Source organism: Mus musculus, chromosome 2 (assembly GCF_000001635.26).
Source record: "Mus musculus strain C57BL/6J chromosome 2, GRCm38.p6 C57BL/6J".
Taxonomy (NCBI): Eukaryota; Metazoa; Chordata; class Mammalia; order Rodentia; family Muridae; genus Mus; species Mus musculus.
The window spans coordinates 28,863,353-28,883,597 of NC_000068.7; the positions used below are offsets into that span (position 1 = coordinate 28,863,353).

At 45.4% G+C, this 20,245-nt stretch overlaps 1 protein-coding gene across 4 annotated transcripts in view; it reads left to right on the plus strand.

The window, feature by feature from the left end:
* Positions 1-20,245, plus strand: part of Ddx31 (DEAD/H box helicase 31) — a 65,170-nt gene that overhangs the window by 22,947 nt on the left and 21,978 nt on the right. For 2 of the 4 annotated variants that reach the window (NR_156412.1, XR_374082.3), the window contains 4 exons: positions 364-423; positions 10,779-10,829; positions 12,363-12,477; positions 17,791-17,872. Coding sequence is in view for 2 of the 4 variants with exons in the window: in NM_001033294.3 (NP_001028466.2) it covers positions 364-423; positions 10,779-10,829; positions 12,338-12,477; positions 17,791-17,872 (333 nt within the window). In the remaining 2 variants the exon portion in view is untranslated. Of the gene's footprint in view, positions 1-363; positions 424-10,778; positions 10,830-12,337; positions 12,478-17,790; positions 17,873-20,245 lie in introns of all 4 variants that reach the window. The other 2 variants (NM_001033294.3, XM_030249814.1) reach the window with 1 other exon arrangement.

A 20,245-nucleotide genomic window follows, 5' to 3' on the forward strand; every position in this document is an offset into this window, starting at 1 on the left:
TCTTTGCTGGTGCTGGTATTTAGGGATGAATTACATTTTAGGCAATACCCCATTGGTACTGGCTTATTGAAATGTGTTGCTCGCAAGGCTCTGTTGCTTTGTCTGGTCTCAGGTTCAGTTATATAAGCACATCTCATGGGATGTGAGGAAACCACTTCCTTCCTCCTTGCTGCTCAACCTCTTTGGGCTTCGAAGACCTAAACCTTTCTGTACCAGAAAAAAAGTTAGAACAAATAAATTTTGAAATGTGTTTAAACCTGCCTTGCTAGCATTTATCTCAAATAAATTTTTGAAACATTATGTTTAAACCTGCCTTCCTAACATTTATCTCAAAAGTTTCTCTGGCTTTTCCTGTTTCTGCAGGAAAGAACATCCGTGTTTCATGAGTTCTCCCATTCTGAAACGGGAGTCTTGCTCTGCACGGTAAGTATCACTCCACTCTGTCAGGGTCGAGTCCTGTGATTACAGTGGCAGTGAGTATTTTGTTGCTGTTATTTAAGACAGGGTCTTCCCTGTAGTCCTGGCTGGCCACACAGAGACCCTCCTGCCTCTGCTCTCTAGCTGCTGTGATTCAAGGTGTGTGCCACCATGCCCAGAGGTAGCTGTGACTTCTGATCCTCTGACAGTTTGTCCTGTGTTCCACCTCCTGGGTAGTTGGCACACTTGGCCTCTTGGTGAATATGGTTTCTCTGCACCTCTGGATTGCCACCTGGCTGTGCCACATGGTACTGGCTGCCACTGTTGAAAAGACTTGGTGATTTGCTCACTAATAGTGGCAGCTGTTAGTCTGAAAAGGTGTGAATTTATCAACCAAAAACTTGTAAATTACAGCAATTGGGAGTAATTGGAGCTGAGAAAGTCTTTGCACAACAAGGTGCCTATGCTTGCTCACCTTCTCAAGGAAAAGTCTCGGCGCTTGGCAGGTTCTGTCTGCTCTTGTCTGCGATTATCACTGTGGCACTGGGATGGGTTCTGTCTGCTCTAGTTTAAAACTATCATTGTCTTAGGAGCTTCAGGCCAGTTCATTTGCCTCAGTCTGCAGTGCTGTCTTGTGGCCTCCAGCACATACCTCACTCACCTTTGTACTGTGCATCTCTAATGCTGTTTTGAGATTGAAAACGCATGCCTTCCACATTCCCCACCTCCCTAGGGATCCAGTGTTCCTTAGCTGTTACTTATTCCCGCCCGAGATTAAAATACCTTCTCCTGTGCTGTTTGAGTGATATGACTCACAGATGGCTGTTAGAGAAACTGTTTAGATAACTGTAAGGTAACTGTACCGTGAACTTAGGAAGTCTTGCAAGCCAGTGCTGGGTAGAAACAGTGACATTTAGCCTTTTGGATGCCTCATTTACTATAGTTACTTTTTAAGGAACTCCTACCCCATGTTTAGTTCAAAAGCAATAGAGTCTGTCTTCCTTCAGAAACAGTTTGTGGGTAAGGTCAGCTTCTCGTGTGTGTGTGTGTGTGTGTGTGTGTGTGTGTGCGCGCGCGCGCGTGCACCCTTCCATCTACTATAAGACCTACCCAGAAACCTCACCCCAATGCCATTTTTTTATGTTTATGGCAAAGTGACCAACACATATTTCTTCAGACCTATACACATTGTTTATTTTCCCTTAAACATTTGCCTCCTAAGGAGACCTATGTCAGAGCAAATAACTTTTCTGAAACAAAGATTAAATTCAAATATGGTATTTAGTAAGGAAATGTCCAGTAGCCCTTCCCCCAGTGGGAATGTTCTGGAGCTCTCACTGCACTTGTTTGCACTCCTCTTTCCGCCTAGAATTGACTGGCCAGCTCCCACCTAGAGCTCCAGTTCCTTCTCACTAGGCACATGTTGTGTACTATACGTCTCTGATGTGCACACCTGTTCCAGATGTCATGTGCAGGAGCCTAAGCTCCAAGAAGACGGGTTTATTTTCAGTTCTATCCTAGTGGCAACACAGAGAGCAGCATAGCAGGCACCATGGTATTTATGCAGGAGCTGAGTGGGTAGATAGGCCTCCAAGACTGATTGGTGAGACCTGTTTTTAAAAGACAGAGGTGTGGTTTAATGTACTTGCTTATGAAGAATAAGTTCTGAAAAGTCAACTTAAACACTTTCTCTATTGAAACACAGAATAGTAAGAACCTTTATGCTAGAATGGGAGTTAGGAGTCTGAATGTCCTAGATTTACCATGTGGTGTGGTGTGGTGTGGTGTGGTTTGGTTTGGTTTGGTTTGGTTTGGTTTGGTTTGGTTTGGAGACCCCCTGTATTAAAAAATATGCTTTCCAGACAATGGGGATCTTTACATTTCAGAAAGTCCAGGTGTCTGAAGCTGAGTGTCTTAGAAGCCCTGCATGAAGGAAAAGATCACATTTTCTGAAGTAAATCTTGCTGGGATCAAAAGCATGTTCTCATTTCCTGTTGTATCCGACTGCTACCTGCAGGCAGTTGATGTCAGCTAGCCGTTGTCGTGGCGAAGCACAGAGCCTTCAGCTCCTGCCCACATCTAATTTCCTGAACTCTTGGTCGTGGTGCTTGGCTTGTTCAGATTGATTCCAGCATGAATACTGTGGTCTCAACTTTTCTCAGTGCTGCAGAGACTACGAAACTGAGTAGGACTCGCCTCTGAGCCAAGGTGCAGCTCAGGTTCCATGGTGAAAGGTTCTGTGTCCCTTTGTGTCCCTGCTGCTACTGTTATATTTGCTTTCTCTCTGTATTGTGTCTGTGAGCCATAGGGTATGAGAGCCATACTGGGATAGATGATGCTCGGGGTTGGGGAGATAATGTCACTCTGACTCCTTATAAGCAGCCTGTTGCTTGCCAGGCTATCTGAACACTCCAGGAGACTCCGTGGTGTTAATGAGGAATGAGGACCATGTCAGCATGAGGCAGATGGAGAGCTGGTTTCTCTTGATAAATCATGTTGTTAATGGTGTGGGGATTTTCCTCTTTATACCAAGCCTTTTACCTTTAACTAACCACCCTAGATTCTTTTAATAAGGCTAGGGAGGACTGGGTGGACGCCTTTATGAAAATATGGAGACTTTGTATAACTACACAGTGTTCCTTACTGTTTGCAAACTTCTCTACTTCATTTTCTCTTCCTGCTAGTAACAGTTAAGAGTATGTAAGATGTGTGTTCGTCTTAATTATACTCGTCTTACAAGCTAGGACCTTTGTAATTTCAGGAGGTTTCCCAGGACCAGATATGTATTAGGGCTCTTGTAGACTGACTCTTTGATAGGCTAGGGCTGTGGTAAGGGAATGGGCACGTAGAACTACAGGATAGTTGGGACAGAAGCTTGCTATGTACAAGAGAAGTCTTCACTGAGGAGAGATGGATGGTGGATTGGTCACCACCTCCCTGTAATCCCAGGATTGGGAAAGCAGACAGGAAGATCCAAACCTAGACCTCAGAACTCCCTGTCTCAAAAACATGAACGAGGCAGAGTAAGGATGAGACTTGAACCTTAAAACTTGAAACTTAAAGGCCTGGGTGTTTGTTTGTTTGTTTGTTTTAAATAGGATTAAGAAATCAAAGGAATAAGGCTTGGGATTTTGATCTCAGAGCATTTTTCTGCCTGCTTGTTGTTATGAATTGCCCAGAGCCAAGGCAGAAGGAGGTACTGTCCTTAGTTCCATGCAGGAAAATGCCACTGGGTGACCACAAAAGTCCCCTCTGGTTTTAAGGTGGGCACCTGGGTTTTTCCCCGGCATGTTTATTCTCCTTGGTTACCCCTCCATGAGTGGGATGCAGTGCTTCCGATTCCTGAGTCTGTTGGTTAAAAACAGCTAGGATGGATGGCCCATGGATGTCTACCAGGTAGGTAGGTGTCTGCTTAAAAGATACAAGTGAGTCAGCTGTGCTGCCCCTACACTGGCTCATTGCTTTTGCTTTGTTTTCTCTGACCAAAATACACTGTGGTCTGCAGTTCTTAATTTCCTCTCCTCCTAGGGAATTTACTGTGCCAGCAGCCAAGAGACAAAGGAGCAAGGACTGTACGTGTCCTGAGACTGGGTTCAGTGCCTGCATGAGTGTAGTTCTTATGCTCCTCCGGTTGTGCTTTTCAGGGAAGTTTATCCTTAACGCTGCGTTTCTTCTCTGCTAATGGAAGGCTCATTTGGAGACTGTTTGCTGTTTACTCAGTCACGCTAACTCATGTTGCCAGTTTTTTGGCGACTCCAGCCAAGATCTCTTGCCTCTGACAGCTTCTGCACTCTCCCCTTCCTCCTCTGATTACGCAGCCCAATCTGTCACCCGGACAACAGGGGCCTGTACCCTGCTGATGGCTTTCCACACATGGCAATAATGACTTTTGGCAGGCCAGGAAGGCGTCAGAGGCGAGTCTATGCGTCCCCTCTCAGAGAGATGGCAGGCCCCCTCTCCCTGTTAGTAAAAGCACTTTGTGAGGTTCTTGGGTAAATAAATGAGTCATTTTAATCCAACTGACAGGCTGGCACCTGAGCAAGCTGCCTTCCATCTGTACTCCTGGGTCTCATGGAGGCTGCCAGTTGTCGAGCCCAGGGCCTTCAAGGCTTCATTGGTGAATGTCTTTCAGAGCTGACTTTAGTGATTCTTTTGCCCTAATTAGGTTAAAGGAATGAAATGAGGCTGTGATTAGGCTTAAGTTCTGAGAACTGAGAGGACAGAACTGAAGGCCTTCCAGCAAGTCAATTTCCTATTGACGTAGTGTAGGTAGCTAACATCTTCCTGGAAGATGGGGCCATTGTTGGTTTGTCTCTGGTGCCTGTCCAGGGCCGAGCACGAAGAGGTGAGGAGGAGTTACCCTTGCCACCATTTCTTCATTAAGAAGCAGCACACTTGGGTTACAGCTCTAGGGTGGTTCTCTTTTGTCCTTTATTAACAAGGCATTCTTAGCCACAGTACAGGTAGGTGCCTTGGTGCAGTGGGCTGACTGTCCTCTCCAGGCTGGCTGGCTCCCACTGCTGCCATACTGGAACCAGTCCTTCCTAGTATGGACCAGGTCTAATATCCTTCCCTCCGCCTCTGGTGCCTGGGCAGGGGATGCAGAAAGTGTCTGGATTAAACATAGGCGAAAAGTGCCCTGCTATTCAAAAGCTCTACCCAACAAAAGAAACGGCCTGAGGTGACACATGGCAACAGCCTTCGCTTGAGAGGCTGAGATGGGAGGAATGGAGTTCAGGATCAGCCTGCTCCTTAGCAAGGCTGCCAGAGACTGGGTAGATAGCTGGCTGAAGTAGAAGTGGTAGATGAGAAAACTGTCATACCAGTGCCTAGGGCTGCATGTGTCCTTCAGCACACCCTGCTTCAGCACATTTGGGTTCAGTAAGTGTCACGATATCAACTGTTGGTTTGGGTTGTTCTGTAGTGCTGGGAAGCTCACTCAAGGCCTCACACATACCAGGTAAGTGCTGCACCACTAGGCTGCACCTTCAGTCCTATTGTAGAATTTAATGTCTCTCCTTGTTGCATTTACTAAGCTTGCTATGTGGGGTGGAACTTGTGACAGCCAGGCATGGCCTTTCCAGCCTCAGTTTCATCTAGATGCTGCTGTAGTTATCTCTGTCTATCCCAAGTAGCAAAGCATTAGCTTTTCACCAAGCCTGTCTGTAAAGCTCAAGAGCACACCTTCTTTGTGTCCCCACAACAGAGCACTGAAAGCCAATTAGCAGACTGAAGAACCATCAGTCTTCCCAAACATTAGCAGTAGGTTCTACTGAGAGCTTCTCTTGCTCCCTGTTGGGAGAGAACATTCTAGACTGCTTTCTGAAACATTTTCTAGATCATGAGCTCCACAGCACCAGCTTCAGGCACTTGAAGGATGTTGGGCTAATGGCGTAAGCTTCTACTTATACACTTAGCAGTGCAGCCCCATCCTGCTCAGGCCTCTTGTTCAGTCCTATCTTACTTTTTACAGAAACTTAGGAGAGACTTGTTTGTCTACATTCTTACTTTTAGTCATTGTTTTGACTTTTTTTTTTTTTTTTGGACAGAGTTTCATTATGTAACCCTCACTGGCCTGAAACTTGCTGTTCTAAACCAATCTGGCTTCAAACTCATAGAGATCTGCCTGCCTCTATCTCTCAAGTGTTTGTAGTAAAGGCCTGAGCCTATACACTGATAAAATCCTTACTTTAAAAAGGTGGTGGTGGGGGGCTGGTGAGATGGCTCAGTGGGTAAGAGCACCCGACTGCTCTTCCGAAGGTCCAGAGTTCAAATCCCAGCAACCACATGGTGGCTCACAACCATCCGTAATGAGATCTGACTCCCTCTTCTGGAGTTTCTGAAGACAGCTACAATGTACTTCCATATAATAAATAAATAAATCTTTAAAAAAAAAAAGGTGGTGGGGGGGGCTGGTTTTCTCCCCTGAGACAGGGTTATTCTGTGTAGCCTATGTAGACCGGGAATTTACAGAGATCCACCTGCCTGTCTCCCAAGTGCTGGGATTAAAGGCATGCACCAATACTACCCAGTTGGGAAGCTGTTTTTAACCCCAACATGTCTCAGCAATGAAATTAAGGAAAGCCGGGTGGATTTAGTCATTCTTTGTATCACCAGGGTAGCAGTTGATACAGACAAGGAATATCCATAGAACTGAGATCCTTGGGTGAAATGTTTAGGGAAATGATGCTACCATGACTTTAAGCCTGACTTCCCAGTTATGTCCCTTATCAGTAGAAAGAGCTGGTAGACACCACTTATTCCCGTGATTGTTTCCCGTGTTCAGCTCGTAGGCCTCCCAATGTCATGGAACCACATATGGTCCATAGCACCCTAAAGATACCGTTTCTGCCAGACTCCTGCCTGAACCTTACCATGTGGAAAGCAAGTAGGAATACCTGAAGTTTGGGATGTTTCTTGGGACAGCATCAAAAAAACTAAACAAGGAACTGGTTCAGCAATTAGGAGCACCTGCTGCAGGACCTGGGAGGACCTGGGTTTGGTTCCTAGTGCCCACATCAGCAATTCATAACCACCTGTAAAAACTCCAGTTCCCGGGGATCCTACACCCTCTTCTTGTCTCCACTATACCTGTGTGCACATATATTCAGGCCCACACATACACATAAAGAAATTAAAATTCAAAAGACAGTGGGAAGCAGGGATGCTGTGTTAGTGTTCTACTGCTGTGAAGAGTCATCAGGACCATGGCAACTCTTACAAAGGAAAACATTTAGCTGGGCCTGGCTTATTGTTCAGAGGTTTTAGTCTATGTTATCATTGTGTCAGGAAGCATGACAGCATGCAGGCTGACATGGTGCCAGAGAAGTAGCTGAGAGGTCTACATCTGGATAATTAGGCAGTAAGAAGAGAGTGAGTGACACTGGGCCTGGCTTGAGCTTCTGAAACCTCAAAGTCCCCCTCCATCCAACAAGGCCATAACTCCAATATTATGCCACTCCCTTTGAATCTTTGGAGGGCCATTTTCATTCAAACCACTATTGGCACCATTTCAGATTAAGGAAGTCTATAACTCTTGAGCAAGGACTGCATTCATTGCTCATTTCTGGACTGGAAGGCAAAGTATTTTTACAAGTCATCTCAGTTTGAGTGGAGAAATTTGCCACTGAGTATTGATGAGAAAACTGTTTCTCATTCTCTTGGAGTTGCATATGGTAGCTGGTAGAATAGAACTGTTTGACGTGGGAGCCCTTCCTAAAGTATTGCAGACTGAAATGTCACGACATTTGCACGTGGCTTTAGATAGACAATTAAAGATTGTGTTTGCATGTATCTCACATTCACTCAACTCTGTGTCTCCTGTGTCTGTTCAGATGGAAGGAGAAAGCAAATGTGGTAAGGGTTAGCAGTTGATGTGTTACAGAAGAGATGGTGGACACTCACTCTTCTGTAGGTTGAAAGTTTTCTATATCAAAATTTCAGGGAAAATGATAACACCTATTCTTTAAAACAAAGCAAGCACCGTAAGAAAATATAAACAGAAATGTAAGAACCACCCTGAATTTCTCTGTCTGGAAATCAGGTACTTTTTGTTGTGTGAGACAAGCTTTCACCGTGTGGCCCTGGCTAGCTATGTACATGAGGCTGGATTTTAGCTCAGTTTCACGATCCTGACTCTGCCTCTGAAAACTGGGATTGTGGAATTATAAGGTGTGAACCACCACACATAGCTGTTGGCAGTTTTGAGCCTCCTTTGGAGTATTCATCCATCTAATTAATGAATTCTTTATTATTATTTCTCATTGATACTCCCACCCTCACCCCCAGATTTTTTTGGCTGTGGAAATCAGATCATTTGTTTCTTAATTCTTTTCCTGTATGTGTGCGTAAGTGTGCAAGTGTGAGCATGACCTTGCCCGTGTATGGGGTTAGAGTACAACTTTGGTCAGCCCTCTCCTACCTATTTGAGACAAGTTCCCTCTGTTGTTTCCCACTGTGTATGCTGACTGGCCCATGAGCTTCCAGGGACTTTTCTGCCTCCATTGACTCATTGGACACGTAGACAGGCACCACTGTGCCAAGTTCTGTATGGGTTTGGGGCATCCCGCCTGCCTGCCTGCCACGCACAGCACCTGCTGACCTCCTCAAGCTCTCACTTTCTTACGCTCTCCTTCTGAGGTGCACCTTTTTGGAGTTGTTTAGCATGTTCCTATCTCCTGTATCTCTGCAAATTAATAATTGGTTCTAGACAGTTGATGAGATTTGGTTTCTAGGCTTTAGCTTTTAGCAAGAGGTATCATAGACCATCCTGACTCCTACTGCATAAGAGCTGATCACCGTCCTTCACACCAGACGCTCTAGTGTCCACTGTGTGTCTTTGGCAAATCTTTCTCCTGGTCTTCTCTTCCTGAAGGTAGCGAAAAAAGAACAGTGATTATTTTTAAAAAAAAGAAGAATAATATATATATACACATACATACACATATACATATATGCACACACACACATATATATGTACAAGTATGCTTATGTTTCTTACACAAAAGCATTTTACACATACACAAAGTTTCTTAGAAACTCTCCAAGTTAGTGGAATTTTCTTCTTTTTCTATCTTTTGTTCAGTGTGTTTCTTCATTGACACTGCTGAAGGAATAGCTTCTACTTACCTGGTATTGCCTTTTGCCAGCATCTCTGTGGCAGTGAGGCTGCTTTCTCGGGGGCAAGTGCAGATGTGCTTTCCAAGCCTCACCAGACTCCCTGCCGCAGAGTGTTGAGTGCTGCGTTCCCATCCAGCATCTCCTGCACAGTGCAGGACACTGTTGACAAGAAGAAGTGAAGCAAGCTGCACCTGAAGTTACCACATAGTTGTATCCTAGTCTTCAAACCTTGTTTTTTTATCCTGATAAATGGAGATGATAGCTGTTTTTAAGATTAGGCAAGGCAGGTTGGTGAGATGGTGCTGCAAATAAAGGAACTTGCTATTAAGCCTGACCACATGATTGTAGTCCTAGGAATCCTGTATATGAGGCGAGAACCAATGCCACAGGCCTTCTTCTGACTTCCACACATGTGCAGTGGTGTGTACGCCACCCCCCCCCAATTAAATACTCGGAATAATTTTTAAATAAGAATTAGTTGAGTTGCCGTATGTAAAATGCTGAATGCTGGACTCTTGCTTATGGTTGCTCGACTTAAATGTGAAAGCTGAGTGCATATTACCGCTATAGACTGGGTGCTTCCATCTAGTCTGCCAGAATGGCAGATAGAGAGCTGAGAATTTTGGCTCTTTGAATGGTGACCAATTGAAAGGGAAAATAAATCTCTGTCCCTTTTATGACTTCTTAGCTGTCCAATCAGGTCTTTGAAGTGATGGGCAGGTTTGGAATGTATCCTCATCTTAACTCCCAGAAATGACTGGAAATTACTTAATCCTTCCTGCACTAAACCCAACAGGCAGGGTCCTCAATAAATACTATAGCTTTTACAAGTGAGTGCCTTGAGGAGGGGTATTCCAAAAGGATGACAGCATGCTATGTGACTTGTTTCTTGGCATTGCTGATATTGAAGGGCTAGGGATAGTGGTCCATGGTACATTTTAAATAACTTTTTACTTTTATTTGAGGGATGGTTATTTGTGTGTTTTAAACATGGTCTTTTAATAGCCCAGGTGGGGCTCACACTTGCTGTGTAGCTGATTCAGTTCCTGATCCTCCTCCCTGCAGTCTCCCAAGTGTTGGGATTAAAGGTGTTTGCCATCGAAGCTGTCCAAGATTTCAGAATTCTTATGTGGTACAGTGTCAGCTGCAATCTAAGGTCTTGGGCTGACCTGCACATTGTGTTATGAGTTATAAAAGAATCTTGTCTAACTTAGTCCAGATCTGAGTTTTTTATATTTATGCATAGGGTATGGATGGGTTGCATTGCCTGGTACGTGTGTGGAAGTCAGAGGGCAGCATGTGGGAATTGGTCCTCTATTTCTATCATGTAAGTTTTAAGGATCACATTCAGGTGGTCAAGCTTGATGACAGGAGCTTTGGCCCTCTGAGCCATCTTGCTAGCTCCTGATTCAGAATTTTAATAAGATGGAATTCAGTGGGCTCTAAGCCATCTAAAGTTGTATTCAGAATCCTAAGTGTATGCCTTGTGGTGTGTGTGTGTGTGTGTGTCTGTCTGTCTGTCTGTCTTTGTCTGTCTGCAGAATTTGTATTACTAAGTATTACAATTTCAGATATTCGGCCAGGAGTAGTAACACACATTGATAAGACCAAGGCAGGAAAATTCAAGGCCAGCCTGGGTTACAGTGTTCTAGAACCACAGAGCAGTAATTTTGTCTCAAAAAAAAAAAAAAAGTAGAGAAACTCAATTTTAAATCATAAACCATATTCTCTTTGTTTTAAAGGATGTTGCATCTCGAGGCTTGGATCTCCCACAAGTCACCTGGATTGTTCAGGTAATCTTCTAGTCACTGAGGTGTGAGTATATGAGCATGAAAAGATGCATTGAATGATCGTTATTACCCTCTTGGGTGTTGCCCTGGTAACCAGGCAGCAGCCAGCCACATCTCGACAGTTCTGACATCTTTCCTTAGCCCAGCCCCTCTGCAGCACTGCAGCAGAACAGCCAGGACGGCATTCTCAGGAGAGGGCATAGTTCTTCTGCTTCCAGACTAATTCATGTCACAAACCAAAGTTTCCAGAGTAGGAAAATAACAGGAGTTACCCAGGCCCCTGGGAGGCCTCATTGTGTTCAGAAGGAAATGGCTCAGCTGTCCTGAGAACTGTGTCCATGTACATTGACCTGCAGGGAGCAATTAAGGTCCTGACAGCATCTTACACACACCTCCCTGCCTTAGACACTTTGCCGGAGGGTAAAGGTGGTAGCACTGGGTTTCATTTGGCTTTTTTTTGTTGTTGTTGTTCTTCTTCTTCTTTGGGTTTTTGTTATTGCTGTTGTTCCTTTTTATTAGTCTGCAGAATGGTATTTTTAAGTCTGTCTGTAGGGGCCAGGGGACATGTGCCCTGTTTACGTGACTCATGGTTTATTCGAATTTTGTGGCATTTCTTGCCTGTCTTAGGCTGGAAAATCTGATCTTGATCTGCTAGTCATAAGTGATCATGCTGGAACTAGAAGTATTGTGTCTCTTTCTGAAATGCTGGCCACAGAACCAGTGGGAGATGGGAAGTCAGGAGTGATTTTAGTGTGCCAGGGGTAGGCTCTGATTTGATTATGGGAAGTTTCATACTGTGAATATTGACAAGTTTACAATGACTGGCTTTTCATATAATATCTTCACCTTGGACTGCTAGTCTTTGATTTGTGTAGCAGCAAAGAAAGACAAAAGAAGGAAAGGAAAGGAAAGGAAAGGAAAGGAAAGGAAAGGAAAGGAAAGGAAAGGAAAGGAAAGAGAGAGGTCACTTAACTCTAATGGTGGCAGGGTTACTGCCAAAGATAACAAGATGCCTGCCTGTTCTGAATGGGAACTTGCCCTTTCCCTGAGTCAGGAGCACACTCCCCATAGCAGAAATCTGCACTGTCTGCTCTTAATGGTCTGGTCTACGTCCACACCAGTGAGGTGGTTGGCCTGCCCCTGGAGCAAACAGCAGAGATGGACTCTGCCAGCACACTGGTTGGTATCCTTCATTCTTGTGCCTCTTGTCCACTGTTACTGCCTCCCAGCTGCTGTATCTACCAAGGAAGTAGGCCAAGGTCATGTGGTCATCCTGGAGAAATTTACCCACCTGCTTACATTTCACCTTGCACAGTCACCTTAGTGAAAAGATGCAATCTGGAAAAGGAAGAGCCTTGTTTCAGTGAAGCCAACAGCTTCAGGTTGATTAATGACGGATTCCAATTGTGTTAGAGTAGCCCTAGCCCGGTACCCAGGTGAGGGTTGTTGCTCTTCCTATTAGCGGCAGTCCCTTTATCTATGAACGCCTTCATTTGCATTGTCCTTTTCAGTACAGTGCTCCGTCTTCACCTGCAGAGTACATTCACCGCATCGGAAGAACTGCCCGGATTGGCTGTCATGGGAGCAGCCTGCTCATTTTGGCTCCTTCGGAGGCAGAATATGTCAACTCGTTGGCTTCTCACAAAATCAAGTGAGTCAGAAACCTGAAAGGGGTTTCAGCAGATTTCACATAATTAACATTCTGTCGCTTTTTGAGTGGATGGGCCTTGTAAGCTGCTGAAGAGCCATTAACCCTTGTGATCCCTAAATGAGTTCCAGAATAGCCAATGGCAAAAACTGAAACCCTCAGTACCATTCACACCTGGCAGTTCTCATTGCAGTGCCAGTAACTTCCAGGGTGTCTGTGCCCCCGGCTTTTCAGCTTCTCAGTAGGAGGCATACCCTTAACGCCAGCTTCTCAGAAGCCTCTTCATTCTCAATTTTCATCCTTGTAGTTAGCATCTTAACAGCTTCAGTGCTGATTTGTCTTTATAGAAGTAAGAATATTTTTGCTTAGCACACAGTCTTTTTCTTTCAGGAAGAAACGGGATCCTCAAAGTAGTCAGAACAAGGCATTGTTTGCATAGCTGCAGCCAGGATCGCCAGGTTTCCATCTTGTGCGTGTGTAGGATTGTCAGATACCTGGCCTCGTGCCTCTGTGGGAAGCTCACATGGAAATGGTTGTTGGCCTGGGCCATTTACAAGGTCTTGTCCTGTCTTCCATAAATTCTCTGATTCCTGAAGTCACAGGCTCTGGCAGTGAGCTTGTAAAGGCATGCAGTGTCTGACACAGGCCTACTTTTAAGAATTTCTTCTACTCAGACATGGCGGGATGGTGGATACAAGTCTGTTTGGAAGCCCTGAAAGAGCCATGTGTCTGCCCAAGGTGCTGGGACATGATGCCTGCCAAGCCCAGAAGTCTTGTTGGCTGCTCAGGTGTTATTGAACACTGATGCTGTGTGGTGTGCCGGTGTCTGCGTGTCTCTGTGGAGCTGCTGAGTACAGGGACTCTCCCTGTCTTTTCCTCTTTGACCAGCCATACATTTTATGTAAAACATGAAACTCCAAGGACATTCTCTCCTCCTTTACAAAGTTGTAAATAGTGATGGAGACCTGGTGTGAGATGGCAGCATGGCTGACTGCAGACTTGCCAAGCTGTGTGTGGCTATCCCACCAACTCTTACCATTTCCCAGTAGGCAGTGCTCTCTGTCTAGTGACATTTCCAACAACTCTCAGAATTGTTGGTGTGGGCATTTGTGGGCTGAGACAGAGTTCACTGGCTACCTCTGATGGAGAGGTGGACACCCATTCCTGGTTGTCATTCAAATGGGCTTAAATTAAGGTAAAAATAAGGCTTGGGTTTTCTTTCTCTTTGCCTTGTTCCTCATCTTAACAGTCTGTCAAGGAAAAGAGTGGTTTTGTTCCATGGTACACTTGTTTGCTCTCATGAGGCCCCATGTTGGTCAGGTTGCTATCTCTTGGCTCTGGTGATCTGTCCAGCTGGATTCAGGGTCCTCCAGTCTGGGGCTTATGGTGCTCCTTGTGGCAGTCAGTGTCTGGGCTGCCCTTTTCCTAGGCTGGTGTTCTTGAGGAGTCCTGGCAAATTGAGTTGGAAACCTGTTGCTAGATCTGGTTCTCAGTTTTCCCTGCTGATTCTCAGCAGAGGGAGCAACGTAGCACTGTAATGCTCCTCTCTCTACAATCTATGCACATGTAGAAAGTATCTTCAGCATCCTATGCTGGGGCCAGAGCAGTGTAGTCATGGGAAAGGATATCAGCATGCCCCATAGCAGCCCATCTTCCCTCGCAGCTTTAACTCCTAGTCTAGCCCTGCAGGGTCTATTCACTCACCCTTTCCATTGCCTGCTCAGGGTGCTCTAGAGGCCTGTTCCCTCTGTCACAGTCTGCAGGAGCATTCTGTTGATACCTATATCCAGGCTGTTGCTTTGACTTAAATACAAACTAAAATAAACTGATGAGAACACCCCATTGCAAGAGCTGGAGCTGAATGGAGTTAGAGCTTAGTTGGTAGAGTGCTTGCTAATACACACAAATCCCTTGATTCCAGTCCAAGTGCCCTGAAAACTGAGAGGAGTGCTACAGGCCTGTAATCATAGCACTTGGGAGGATCAGAAGTTCAAGGTCATCAGCTATTTAGTTCAAGGCCAGCCTGGTCTACATGATACACTGTCTTAAAAAGCAATAATAAAGACTATACTTTATACTCCGTTCCTTCTTAGAAGAGGGAACACAGTACCCATGGAAGGAGTTACAGAGACAAAGTTCGGAGCAGAGCCTGAAGGAAGGACCATCCAGAGACTGCCCCACATGGGGATCCACTGCATAAACAACCACCAAACCCAGACACTAGACAGATGCCAACAAGAGCCTACATACAGGAGGCTGATATAGCTGTCTCCTGCGAGGCTCTGCCAGTCCCTGGCAAATACAGAAGTGGATGCTCACAGCCATCCATTGGTCGGAGCACAAGGTCCCCAATGAAGGAGCCAGAGAAATACCCAGGGAGTTGAAGGGGACTGAAGCCCCATAGAAGGAACATCAGTATGAACTAACCAGTACCCCCAGAGCTCCTTGGAACTATACCACCAATCAAAGAAAACACATGGTGGAACTTGTGGCTCTAGCTATATATGTAGCAGAGGATGTCCTAGTTGGTCATCAATGGGAGGAGAGACCCTTGATCCTGTGAAGGCTCTATGCCCCAGTGTAGGGGAATGCCAGGACCAGGAATGGGAGTGGGTGGGTTGGGGAGCAGGGGGAGGGGAGAGGTGATAGGTGGTTTTCAGAGGGGAAACTAGGAAAGGGGATAACATTTGAAATGTAAATAAAATATCTAATAAAAAAAAATTATGACTAACACACACACACCAAAAAAAGAATAAGTAAGTAAATAATTAAGAATCTTTAAAACTTTTAAAAGTCACTACATTATATGCAATAGACAGAAATAGCCCAGGACATTTTTGAAAATTAAAGGGAATGTTAATCATTAAAAGAACAAGGCAGTGGAGGAGGGGTATATGCTCTTGTATGGAAGATGCAGAGCTCTCCTCACAATCCACTCTAGCATACTGGACAGGAGACAGGAGCCCAGGCCGTTGCCACCTCCATCTCAGTGCTCAGCTTTGTTTCTCTGTCCTTTCCACTTGTTTATGGAGCTTGTTCCTTCCTGTTTCAGTGTTGCTAAGAAAGTCATTACTGATTTGCTAAAATGTATATGCTTCCTCAGAGCATGCTGGATGTATGTATTCATGTCCTGTTCAGCTCTGTCCATGGGACTGAACTAATCATAATAGATCTGCTTTGTTTCTCAGAAGCACTGCCTCAGCCTAGGAAGAAGACCTTTAAACTTTGCCATTCCTGTTTGCCGATGCCTAATCTTATACTGGCAAAGGCATCTTTCTTTCCTGGGGCTGAATTAGTTTGGTGGTTGTTTAATCACTATTTCTATTCCTAGCTCTTTATCACCTTTTCCCTTCTTTTAAAATTTCACCCCCAAAATTGTGTTTTGTTGTTTTGTTTAACTTTTTTGAGATAGGGTCTTACTCTGTAGCCCAGGCTGGCCTTAAACTCACCGCATGGCCTAAGCTAGCCTTGGGCTTGTACCAGTCCTCTTGCTTTAGCCCCTACATACTGTAATTGTAGCTGTGAGCCCCAAGCCCCACATCACAATTTTCCATTAGTGTCTGTCTCTGCCTGCCCCAAAGATGACACAAAGGAGTCACGTGGGACAAGTGCCCCTGTCCCATCCTCAGAGTCAGCCACCATATATATGTCTCTGTCTTTCACGGGTTGGGAGAAACTGCTTCTGGGGGAAGGAATGTCCTGCCCTTTCCTTCTGTCTTTCTGTCTTCCCAGCCCTTCACTCCTGAAGCTACCTCTCCCTGCTTTAACGGAATCTCTCCTTCATGTGTCTGTGGGTGCTCGGGGCGGGGTGGGGTAGGGTTGGCTCAGGAGAGTTGACAGGTCTCAGGTGAGTAGCTGTCAGATGTGGCAGTTTCATTCACAGCCTTGTCACAGTAACCACTGGGGAGAGAGAATTGTCTTCACCCAAAAGAGGTTTCCATTTGTGGTTTAATTTGCTATTAACATTTTCAAAAAACAGATAGAAAATATACTACAAAATCATTTGTCTTTTCATGATCTGTTTCTCTCCCCTGGAGCTTCTCCTTCCCGTTCCTCTGGAACATGAGCTTAGCCTTTCACATTTCCTGTCTCTAGTTGTGCCTCTGTGTTGCTCCCCAGTTCTAGAGCCATGACCTTGTAGTTGCCAAGTGCATTGGAGCCTGCCATGCTCTTCCCAGAGGCCAGTAATGCTCCCTTGTTTTGATTTCTGCCTTCAGCAGTTTTCTTGTGGCTACAGGTCTTAGGGGATCATTTGGTCTTCATTCCTGAATGGTTTAGAGACCAGAGCATCAAAGATTCTCTAGAGCCAGGACACTTACCACTGTCATTGCAGACCTTGTCCAGTAGTTAAGGATCTTGCACAGCAGCCTATGTGAAATGATATTCTTGCCTGTTCAAGTAATTATGTCAAGAAATAAGCCTACTGTGTTGGTAACTACGCTTTAGGATGAAGCAATGGCAGAGGGCTGGCAAGGCAGCTGACCTGACTCCATACCCAGAACCCACATGGTAGAACTCACTCCTGAAGTTACTCTCTGATTACCATGCATAAGTCACATTATGTGTGTACCGATGTACACACACAAACACATACAAATAAAGGAAGGGGAGATGGTAGAAGCCTAATATGGTGATATTTGCTTGTAACCCCAGCACTGGATGGAGGCAGGGGGATCTAGAACAGCCTTGGTTCCATGATGAGAGACCAGCAGCTTAGGGTACATGAGATCTTGCCTCAAAGGGGGGGATGAAGAAAGGAAAATGAAGGCAAGATGGATGGGCAGATACAAGGAAGACCCCCATGTGAGGTAACCTGCTTTAGGCCCAGCAGCAGGGACACTGGCTGACTTGGCCTGTTGCCCACCTTTCCTTTTTCCTAATGCCTTTATCTTTAATTACCTGTCTTTAATGCCAGTACTCAGGAGGCAAAGATTGTTATGAGTTTTGAGGCCAGCCTGGTCTACAGAGTGAATTCCAAGACAGCCAGGGCTATACAAACAAACAAACAACAAAAAGGAGGGGGAGGAGATCCTCTTCTTCTTGACAGTTTTTTGTATTGGGGAGGTAAAAGTGTAAAGGTCAGAGGGCAACTGTGAGATTCACTTCTCTTCTTCAAGGTCTTAGTGGTTGAAGTCGGGCTGTAGGCTTGGTAGCAAGTTCCTGTACCAGCTGAGGTATTCTCTAGCCTGCTGTCCCCTTCCTCAGATGTTGCATGTCCTCGGGTCTCGTTTCAGAATGGACTGGTTTTATACGTCAGAATCTGGGCTATCTCTGGGAAAGGAAAAGGCTGACTTTCTTGTGCTCTTCCCCTTACAGTGTTGGTGAGATTAAGATGGAAGATATTTTGGCTGTCCTGGCAAAGGATGATTGTTTTAAAAGGAGACAAAGGGGAGCCCAGGTGAGTGCTTCATATCTTGATGGAGACTTTATGTGTGCACTGTGTCTTCTGCCAAACAGAATGTACATTCCAAGGACCATGAACATCAGATGAAGTTAGACCTTGATTGTGGTGTTTTGTTTTGTTTTGTTTTGTTTTGTTTTCCCTTCTCTTCCCTCTGGATGTTTGCTAGTCTCATCCTGTTAATGGGCACCAGTCCATTCTGGAGGCCTGCCAGGCAGCAGCAGGCTCTGCAGAAAGGAGGTCTAGGGCATTGAGTCTGGAGCCAGCAGTGTAAGTTCACCCAGGTGGTGGCCCCTCTCCAGATCATCAGCAAGGACCACTGGCTAGACCTGTTCATCCGTATAGCACGGGGGAAGAAATAAATATCGCTGTCTGTCTCTCAGACATACTTAGGTTCCCCATTTTTAATGTGACTGCACTGTCTACAGAGGAAGAATAAAGTTGAGATCATTAAGAAGAAAAATGTTTACTATCCATGCAGCTCCATATGGAGATACCGAGCTGTGCCCGCAGGCCTGAGCAGCAGCCCCTCCCTGCTGCCTCTAGCTCGGCCCTGCCCCTCTAGTCCATTGCTTAGTATGCTATGTGCACATGTGTGTTGCTCTATATGATTTGACTAATTATGTGAATATTTTACATTTATTTTCTTAGGCCTGATGATAGAGTGGGAAAATCAGACCCACTTAGATCAGGCTGTGATATTTCCATCATGTCTCAGGTGCCTTTATTTGAATCGATACTTCGTTTGAGGCAGGGGCTAGATTTATCTGGCCCTGGCTTCAGCTCTTTTCCAGAGCACACTTGAGGGAGTTTTCATCAGCAAGCTATATTCAGTGACTTTCTGTGTGAAACATCTTGCCACACTAGAGTGAGCCTCTCAGTCCCTTTCTAAGAGGCTGAGCGGCTGGCACAGATGCACTGTCTTTGCACACGTCAGTTATTCTGTAACTCTTGTGTTTAGAGTGTTTATGTTTTAATGTTGCTCTGGCTACTTCACCGTGGTTCCAGTCCAGCTCCACAGTGTCAGCAGGGAGCTTGGGAGTTACAGAGGAGTGATCCCTGGCTCACACTCCTCAGCTGGGTGCCTCTGGGAAACTCTGGGCCTTTGCAAGCCTAGGCTTCTTCATGTGTAAAATTGAGATATACAGTAGTCACTCAAAGGAGAGAATGAGGTAGTGTAAGAAACAACCCTAAAACACCCAGTATACTACTGCAGGGTAAACACCCAGTGTACTACTGCAGAGTAAACACCCAGTGTACTACTGCAGAGTAAACACCCAGTGTACTACTGCAGAGTAAACACCCAGTGTACTACTGCAGAGTAAACACCCAGTGTACTACTGCAGAGTAAACACCCAGTGTACTACTGCAGAGTAAACACCCAGTGTACTACTGCAGAGTAAACACCCAGTGTACTACTGCAGAGTAAACACCCAGTGTACTACTGCAGAGTAAACACCCAGTGTACTACTGCAGGCACAGAAGGCTAGCACTGTAGTTGCACACTGTGCCACCGGTGCTGTATCCTAATAAATAAATGGATCATGAGTATCCGCCTGCCGTCCAGAAATGAGAACCAGCTGGAAAATGACAAGATGAAATTCTAAAGGTTGGATCAAACTTAGCCTTCTGTAGCTTGTTTCTGAGACCAGCTTTGGTTTGAGTAGTCTTTATCCCTGAATTCAGACTTTTCCCCAGGGCTGTGATTGTTGTGTAAGTCTGAACAGCACCCGTGTCCCCAGGGAAGGAGCAGAGCAGCTGCATTTCCCTCTGTCCTTTCAGCAACTGGCCATGTCATTCTTAACATCTGCCCTTCTGTGGCCTTCTCCTTAAGCCTCTTCCTGGCTGGGGGCCAGCCTCAAAGACGTCCTGAGCCCTGAGAGCCATTGTAAGAGACTCTCTGGGCAAGAGTCGTAAGAGTCGAGTGAGCCAGGACTTGAGTCCTTGCCTTACAGCTGGTACCTCTGTGGCCTTGGGCAGGAACTCAGTCTTCCTTTCTGCAGAAAGATTATGAGAGTGCCCATATTTGAGGGTTGCCTGGGGGTTGAATGAAATGAGGCAGAAAGAGCCTGGCATGCTTTCAAACAGTGAGCGTTCTCCAGAGCAGAGACCATATCATCGCCTCACCCTAGGCTCCCACCTTTTGGCAGGAATAAATTGAATGCTTTTATAATTTTATAATTTGCTGCTGTTTATTTGAGGGAGAAATGCTAAGATTGGGTTTTCACTGTTATTGTTAGATGTGACTAACTGAGAAAACTAAATTCACCGCACTAGACTTCTGTTGATTGAGACCTGGTTTGTAGAACCAAGCCTCGTTTTAACTCAGAAGAAGGACTCTCTGATCTCAGTTGCTATGTTGTTAATCAC